General features: G+C 41.3%; 1 protein-coding gene across 1 annotated transcript in view; it reads right to left on the reverse strand.

The window, feature by feature from the left end:
* Positions 1-8,484, reverse strand: part of PDHA1 (pyruvate dehydrogenase (lipoamide) alpha 1) — a gene marked incomplete at its 5' end in the record, with an annotated part of 11,746 nt that extends 3,262 nt beyond the window's left edge. The window contains 6 exons of the mRNA XM_009078847.1: positions 742-834; positions 1,200-1,291; positions 3,524-3,650; positions 4,403-4,576; positions 6,984-7,052; positions 8,470-8,484. Coding sequence (XP_009077095.1) covers positions 742-834; positions 1,200-1,291; positions 3,524-3,650; positions 4,403-4,576; positions 6,984-7,052; positions 8,470-8,484 — 570 coding nt within the window. The remainder of the gene's footprint in view (positions 1-741; positions 835-1,199; positions 1,292-3,523; positions 3,651-4,402; positions 4,577-6,983; positions 7,053-8,469) is intronic.
* Positions 8,485-9,427: the final 943 nt, after the last annotated feature.

The raw sequence follows: 9,427 nt of genomic DNA on the forward strand, positions 1-9,427 counted from the left end.
GTAACTTTCATCTCAACTAATAGTTTACAGAACTTAACTTTTAAACCTGTATCAGTATCTGCGTTAGGGCAGCACAAAACCTTCAGCTTTAACTGAAGTCCTCCCATGACTTGTGTAATGTTCACATAATTAACCATTAGCCTCACTCATTCCCCTGAGCCAAAAAGCTTTCCCTCCACTCCAGTGACAAGGTCCAAGTTCAAAATGGGGGCAGGGAAGGACACATGTTTACACATGTCCAAAATATGATAAAAAAAGCTCTAAGCAAATTTCTGATGTGTAAAAAGCACTTAGCAATTAGCTCAACTGAATCAACTCTCTGAGGCCTATACAGTTCTTGAAACATTCCTATACAAATGCCTAAGACAACTCAAATACAAGATGTGGGTGGCCAGGCACCTTGCAAATTTTGGCACTATCACCAAGTCTATCTCAGTGAACAGCATTTCAGAACAAAAGCAGTGAACTGTAGGACTGAGGGTGTACACTGTCCACTTTCCATCTCTCAAGGATTGCCTTTTCAGTATCACTGAATCAGATCCTTTAATAAAGCACCATTGCAGCACAAAGCCCAACACAACAATCTTAGCTAAGTTCCAAGGCAGATGTTGCCTGGGTTGCAGGTACTACACAGGCAAGGCAAAAGGTGCTCTCCCACTCCTCAGTGGAAAGGCAGAGCAAAGTTCACAGAAGCAAAATCCATTGCTCCTCACAGAGCCACACCAGACAACACTCATTTACCTGATTGGCTGCACCATCCCCATACAATGTCAGACAGATTTCATTTTTACCGAAGTATTTACAGGCCAGTGCAATCCCAGCTCCAAGAGGAACCTGTCACAGAGTACAGGACAAACCAAATTTTAGAACAACATTAGGAGGAGTTGAAGGTAGGCAGCTTGTGAACTGAAAGGAGACGTTTATGCTGATTGAGATCTGCTCAATAAACAAGTTATTACCTACTCACTTCCACTTGTTCCAATTTGTATTGCAGCCAAAATATAAACATTAACTATTTTCTCAATTTGATTCATTTTCGCTACAGTTTCTAAACCAGTGAGCAAACCAGAATAAAGGTTTAACAGCCACAGAGCAATGTTTCTGCATACAAGCTCAGACCACAAAAACTGAGAAGAAGCCCAGGCACAGGTCACAAGCCAAATTCAACTTGTGCTTTAAAATAGAAGTCATGTATGTACCTGAGCACCAACAATACCATTGCCACCATAAAAGTTTTTGGTATACATATGCATTGATCCTCCTTTTCCCTTCACACATCCTCCTTTTCGACCTGAAACACAAATAACAATTTATTTTTTCAGGGGAAAAATACCATGCAAATAGGAACAGCTAAATCAATTCCCACAGGTACTAACACTGAGACCATGCCATTGTCATTACATCTCTGTGGAGTTAAGACACAATGGCCTCTCATAGGAGTTCAGTTAAATATCTCAAAAAACAAGTAAGAGAGGGGAAAGAGAAAAATTATGAAAACATAATTCAGGAAATACAGAATGAGATTAAGAAGAAATTTTAAAACCAGCAAGTTTCAGTGTCCCACCATACAAAAGTACTTTCTGATCAATATGGGCTGGTTTTTAATGGACAACAGGATCTGTATTTCTCATATGTTTAATCTATAAGAAGTATATCCAGTCCTTATTACTTTTGGTGTCTGCAAGAAAAGTATGAACACTGTTCCAAATTAGCTGCAATGATCTATGCTGGTCATCCCTTTGACAATAACTACAAGTAAAAATCACAAACAGAACATTGAAAATAAAAAAACAACACCCAGCTCAGCTTTATTCAAGCTGTAGATTGAAGACAAGTGATCCATGAAGCACTACAACAAGTCCTATTCAAATGAGCCAATCCAAGAACACAGAATTTCTCCTCAGCTCACTCCACTTCTTATTCCCATCTGCCTTGTTACTAGCACAGATAACTGTATTTTATTTCTAATAAACACAGGTTGGGTTTGGTTGGGCTTTTTTGCATTAGCCTTGGTGTTTATTTTATAAGTGGATCTCTTTCTGAAATTTGTACTTCACTTTCTTACTTAATAGTGGATAATTTTTATTATTGGTCTTTCTCATGCCTTTCATATGTCTATGAATTGGTTCCATGTGAGCTGTCATAGATTCTGCCAACTAGGGCCAAAGGGAAAAAAAAAAAAATTCTAAGAAAAATATTTTCTGATTAAGCATAATTTAACTTTAGTATGCTCTCTCCACTTTTTGTACAATCCTTTCTTGTATTTCAGAAGAACTTCTGATTAGCCAATGTCACTTTTTGCTACACTTTCTAATTTTCTTAGAACAGAAACCCATTTCCCAGGTAATTGCCCATTCTCCTGGAAAGTCCTTTTCTATAGTTTGTTTCCTGTAGGATCTTATATACAAGTCTTATTTTGGGTGACTTTCCTTCAAAGACTTCTTAATTCTGTCATTTCCTGGTCATTGTAACTCAAGCTATCTTTCAGTTAGGCATTTTTAGTCAAGATCTTTGTTTGCAATTGTCATTTCTTGGAACAACAGCCTCTGTACTGTGGCTGTTCTTTCCCAATTAAAAGAACCACACCGAAGTGAAGCATGATACTATAAAAAATGTTGTGAAATGAAATAAATAAAAAAGCCCCATCACATTATCACTCCTATTTGTAGTTTCAGGAACAATAGTAGGCTTCAGTCAAGACAACCTCTCATTTACTTTGTCTTAGCAGTATCCAGTGACACTTGGCAAATCTTCATCCACTGGATTCTGGGCCTTTGTGCACATTATTAATATGTATTCTTAGCATACACATACATCCACAGTATACAAAACCAGACACCTTCTCTATCCCCAAAACATGCTTTCCTATATCAACATTTCAAGCATGCAAATTCTCAGATCAACTCTTCATTATACCAGTGATTCAGAAGGGCCTTCAAGCTCCTTGTTAATTTTTCCCTTCTGGCATCTTCACAGATCTCCTAAGAGTTCAGTGGGCTGACTCTCTCTCCTCTTCCCTGCTCCACCCTATTCTGAATAACCATCTCTCCTTTCTGCAAAATCTCTTTCAGATGATCCTCTAATATTCTTATAACAGTCAAATTTTCCCAAAACATTCAGTTTATCATTACAGGCAATGTTTACCAGTCTTCCCAAGACCTCAGCAGCACAATTCTGAAAATCTGTCTCCTAGGGAGAGTAATGCCCTGTCCCACTGAGAACAAATGCCTACCACCAGCAAGTTCCAAACTGCTGCAGCCCAACAAATATAGCATATGGTATCAAGAAAAATCTTACATACTTGTGCTTTAGAAGTATTAGCACTTAAATATTCCTTATGACTTACTTTTTATCGTTAAGAGATGTTGCATCCTAAAACGTTAATATTATTTTATTATTCTATGTCACTAAACTGCTTCTGAAGCCCCAGTGTGCTTCATGCATCACCATCATTTTGAACTTGAATACAAAATTCTGGCACAAGTACAGCAGTTTGTGAATCCTCATTTTACTTGGCACAAACCTGTAAGTTCAGCGAGAATTTCTCGAACGGGCACTCCTCGGGCATAGGTGAAGCCATGAGCTCTGTACGCTGTGATCACGTGGTCTGTGGGCTGGATGGCAGCTTCAATCCCTACACAGCAAGCCTCCTGTCACAGGGGAAAGGCAAGCTGAGCAATGAAGGAAAACACCCAACTTCTACAGCCAACAGTGTGGCAAGGGCTAGCTCTGATCTCGAATACATCAGGTATCAGCAGACATCAGGAAAAGCACAGATACAGCAGATTGCCTTAAATCCCAAGGGTCAGGACAGGCCTGGAGCTACAACAGCCTTGGGCTCTAAATTCCAACCTGGCTGACAACAAAAGCACATGGGAGGGGAAATAGAAGCTGCAAAAATCCAAAGACTTTTTCTACACTCATCTCCCAAATGAAGGATCTCAACAATTCAAAAACATCAGGGGATGACAGCAAAGCTTCATAAGTTAATGAAGTTCTTTCTCCTGCCTGTTGCTTTCTAGTGGGCACATGAGCCATGAGATGTGGAAACAAAAACCATCAATGAAGCTTGAGGAGGAAGATACAGGCCTTCAAATGTGCTGAACTTAATATGCTGCAGCTGCTCTTTCCTCACATTCAGCTGATCTTCAGCTGTACCTTGCCTTCTCTCTTGCTCTCTCTGTCGCTGTCTCTCTTCCTGTTCCTGTCCCAAGAGCTCAGGGATTCCTTTTTGTGCTAAGACACTGTTTTTCAAGAAGTAATGAACTAAATTATAGTTCCAGCTACAACTTCAGATCTTGTACACAGATAGTCAGTTCTACATTTATTCTCCACTCAATTAAAATCCCTACATTAAGTAAGGTAAGACAATATAAAACCTCCTGAAAAAGAAAATTCTTACCTGACCATCATATAAGTGGCAGAAGCCACGAATAATCTTCTGCTTGTAGAGCTGGTCAGACTTCAGCTCCATGCGCCGTATGGTCTGCATGGTCTTGTAGTAATGCAGCCCCTCGTCTCGTGTCATCACTGCCGTGGTGCCGGGGCCGTCTTCCAGCCGATGCAGGTCACACTTCTGCAACGTTCAACAAGCACTTATCTCCTCAAAGTAATTCATCCTATTTATGATAATTCCTTAACTTTTTTTGTGATGTGCCATTCTCAAATTCAGAGTGAAACACCCTTTTAAAAAGAAAAGCAGAAAAACCTACATTCATCAAAATCAGATCAAAATAACTGTAAGCTTTGAGCACTATTTCCACATTCAGGGAAATAAAACCTTAACTTTTAATAAAGACAAATTTCCAAAAATGAAGCCTTGTTATTCCTACTAGCAGTAGGTGAACTACAGTCCTCAGAAAATATGAAAAAAGCACACTTGCATGGTTGTTGCAGGCCAAATATTTGGTAGGTGCTACAGAGGCTTAATGAAGGGATAAGAAAGATTGAGAGCTTCCTTTGTGAAACAGTTTGTAAAAGCTGGCTCTAAGCTGGACTTCACCTCTGCTACCAACACTTCTAACAAGCAGTAATAAGCCACTGCTGCACCAGCCATGCTGCCAGTCAAATACCATGTGTGCAGAACAACTTCTTCCCCAAACCATGGACTCTGCTGAGGGAGAGCTCATTTTAGGCACCCATACAAAATAAATTAAGAAAATGAAAAATAATAGTATTTTTTTAAAAATCAAGTTCAGTGGAACAGACTAACAGTTTATATAAAACCAAAGGTCTCTCCAGAGCAAATGCACTGACTCCCAGATGAATTGGATATAGCACATGGGCACTCTACTCTAACACAGCTCCACTTAAAGGCCATATGACAACAGAAACTGGAGTCTTGTCATCAACACAGGATCAAACATTACACCTTGTATCTACTCAGAAAAGACTTTTCATATAAACATGTATTCCTTCCCTTCCACCTGTGAAATAATACTTTACAGGCACAGGCAAACAGATAATGGTAGAAGAACTAAATTATTTATTTCAGATCTTCTTTCATCAGTTCCTGAATGAAAAGCCAGCACAAGCTACTGCCAATGGAAGCATCAATTTTTCCTACAACCCAGTCACAGTGGAAAGGTGACATAACCTAATACACATTTTTTCAGCAGCACCAAGCCAGTCATTAAAAGGATGCCTAGTTTTTCCACCAAAATCCATATGAACTTCAATCAGCTGCACATCTAGGATACAGCACCCATGACTCCATAAACAAAAGAGACATGGAAAGAACAACAATCCCATGCAGTGCTCCAGGCTGGGGACAGAGTGGCTGGAGAGCACCAGGCAGAAAGGGACCTGGGAGTTTGGATAGATAAGACAGCTGAACAGGAGCCAGCTGTGTGCTCAGGTGGCCAAGGCGGCCAATGACATCCTGGCCTGGATCAGGAACAGCATGGTCAGCAGGACCAGGGAGGTGATTCTGCCCCTGGACTTGGTGCTGGTGAGGTCACACCTTGAGTACTGTGTGCAGTTCTGGGCCCCTCAGTTCAGGAAGGACATTGAGGTGCTGGAGCAGGTCCAGAGAAGATCAATGAGGCTGGTGAAGGGACTCAAGCACAAGTGCCATGAGGAGAGGCTGAGGGAGCTGGGGGTTGTTCAGCCTGGAGAAGAAGAGGCTCAGGGGAGACCTTATCACCCTCTGCAACTCCCTGACAGGAGGTTGTACTCCAGTGGGGGTTGGTCTCTTCTCCCAGACAACCAGCAGCAGGACAAGAGGGCACAGACTCAAGCTCTGCCAGGGGAGGGTTAGGTTGGATATTAGGAAGAGATTTTTTATAGAGAGAGTGATCAGACATTGGAATGTGCTGCCCAGGGAGGTGGTGGATTCACCATCCCTGGAGGTTTTCAAGCTGAGACTGGACGTGGCACTTAGTGCCATGGTCTAGTAACCATGGTAGGGTTGGACTTGATCTTGGAGGCCTTTTCCAACCCATTTGATTCTATGAAGGGTAGGCACCAAACATGAGCTATTTGTTTCAAAGGCACTAAGGAAACATTACTACTCTTCCCTCAGAACAGAAAAGTTTTTTAAGTTTTGTGTCTCCATTCTCACAGTTGCATTGCAGTATCACAGCTGCAAAGAATCACAACTCCACATTCTTAAGAAACAAGTAACTTTACTACACACTGCCAAGCACTGTACTTCCAGCTGCATTTGGAAGTCAGATCAGATAGCAGCAGTTTGCTTCTGGAAATTAAACCAGAACTTTTCTAATCGCAAAAGCTAAGGAGCAAAGTCCATCACTAAGGAGGGAAGTCCCAGGGAGGTGGTGGATTCACCATCCCTGGAGGTTTTCAAGATGAGACTGGATGTGGCACTTAGTGCCATGGTCCAGTAACCACGGTAGGGTTGGACTCGATGATCTTTGAGGTCTCTTCCAACCCAGTTTTGATTCTATGATTCTAGATTCTACATCAAGATGTGCAACAAATGCTTACACAGAGTGCCAGTACTGAGTGTTCAGATTCTTTACCTTAATCTCAAATGAAGCTTCACTTGCAAAGTCTGCATAGTTACGTGATGCTACCATCACTCGAGAGGCCTTAAAGAAAAGACAAAACCAAAACATGAGCAACATTTAAATATAATTATTAAGCAAATGTAGATGAACTTTCAAATAATTTCTCAGCGTGATCCCAAATTGAAATAACTTACGAATTAAACTCACCAGTGGCATATCCCTGAAAGACTAGAGGGCTTTTATTTCGTATGTGTTAACATCCTTGAAAACCCAGTATTTAGAATTAAGATTATAAAAAGAGAAAAGAATTTAAATTTGTAATACCCTCAATTATCTAAACCAAAACCAGTAAGTTTCAAAAGACTGTGAAGTGTCAAAACCACAAAACCAATTAATTACTTTTCCCTTCTCATGCCAGACTGCCTATACTAGCAGAGACAGCCAATGCAGATTTTGATGGCTCTCTGAGCTGACTGGGATTCTGCCTTGAGAAAACCCAAAAAATCTCACACCAAAACCCAACAAAACCCCACAAAATAAACAACACCCCCCCCAAAAGCTAAACAAAAAGAACCCAGCAGACTTCTGCAATATAAACTACTCTCACTCTTTCTTTTCAATAGAAAGAGAAATTGTGGGGATTCAAGCAAATAATGAGAGAGAGTAGCATTTCAGTATCATCACAGCAACTACTTACAAATGTTACAGAAACACAAAAGGTACCTGAGGATACATGAAACACAGAACAAAGGGTGGCATGGCAGGCAAAAGATAAGAAGGATGTTTAACAATACACTACTGTTCTGTCTTAAACAACAAGCACAGACTGTTGACTAATAAACAGTGGTACTGTTAGATGACTTTAGTAAGTTCCAGTGCAGCATCAGACAGGATGGGCAGGTGTCCATGCATGTGCTGTGGCCACAGCATAAGGAAGGTACAACCTCTTTAGAGGCAAAAGTGTATTGCCAATTGAGGTGCACAAAACTTTCAGTTGCTCATTCAGGCACGGAATTCACATTTAGCTGAAGGTACATTGTAACAAAATTTTGAGAATGTCCAGGTCACTGTCTCCAAAAAAATGGTCTTATTGACCAGTGTGAAGCTTGGGAGAAAATTCTCAATTCACCTTGGCTCCCTGCTGTATTGCATACTTGATGCAGCAGCCACAATCCCCTTCTCCTCACCTTGCTCCATTAGCAGATAAATATCTAGAGGTTTTAATTTAAACCAGGTTTCTACACTGTTTACCACAAAGCATTAGTGTTACTCGTGAAAAAACACTATTTTACTTCTAGAGCTGGAAGTAAATCAACAGTTTGGGATTCACAGGGTCACAGAATGGCTGGGGTGGGGAAGGACCTCTTTAGGCCCATCTGGTCAAACCCCCCTGGCCTGAACAAAACATAAAAGCAACACTGAGGAGTCTGTACCAAAGTTTTGCTATGTGGGCAGCACATACCAAAAGCAAACCTGGATAGGACTGATCCAGCCTTACCTCACTAACGGCTCCCTAGGTGAACAGCAGTTGGAAGGCAAAAAAAAAAAAAAAAAGGAAGAAACAAAGAGTAAGCAATTGTACCAAAGAATTAGGGGAGAATTCAGCAAATTATTAGTCAATTAACACTGCAAGTGGTAGTTTCCTTACAGGTAAGCTCTGTGTCATGGAAATCCATCTGTACACTCTGGAATATACTCGAAATATGTAAGAAAAACTGCTTTATGGATGAAGCCTACTTCTACTCATTTGGCAATTTATACTTTCACTAGATATACACAGGAACGATTCAAGACGACTATGTACATATATGGTATGCAAAAAAAATCTGCATTAAAAAAAAATCCAAAAATCTGTATTAAGATTTGCAAAATGGATCTAGTTTGGCATTCCAGGAAAATGCAGTATCTCAGGGGCAGGCCAAATACTTACAGTGAGGGGCTAATTTTAGGCACCCGTAGTTAAAAAATTTGGTGTTTTACTTGTGAATTAGGACATACTTTTAGGCATACAGCCCAAATACACACAGGAAGATGATGTGGTAAATGTCTCCCTGTGCCACTCCCACAAATCCAGTCATCTGGAAGCAGCCAATGCCCTCCAGAACCGGGCACAGCAACAGGTCTGCTGCCCACGGCAGGAAGGCACCAAAAAATACCCTTGTAACCCTGACCTTGACAACAACTCTACTTCACGAGGGTTTTTCCTCGTGGCCACAGTCACTACAGCGGAACGAGGAGGATGAAGCGGTACGAGTATGGTATTGCACAGGAAAGAGACGAAGCACAGCCAAGGACACACACACTGATGACACAGGAATGAGCAGCTCCGAGCGCGGGGCCCGGGCCGAGCCCTTTCTGCGCGCACAGCCCGAACTACGCGGAGCCTTTCGCCGCTGAGCGCCGACAGCGCCAGTGCGCTCGGAAACTTCGCACGGAAAGCCCAAACTAAGTTTTTT

Source organism: Acanthisitta chloris, unplaced genomic scaffold (genome assembly GCF_000695815.1).
Source record: "Acanthisitta chloris isolate BGI_N310 unplaced genomic scaffold, ASM69581v1 scaffold5387, whole genome shotgun sequence".
NCBI classification, from domain to species: Eukaryota; Metazoa; Chordata; class Aves; order Passeriformes; family Acanthisittidae; genus Acanthisitta; species Acanthisitta chloris.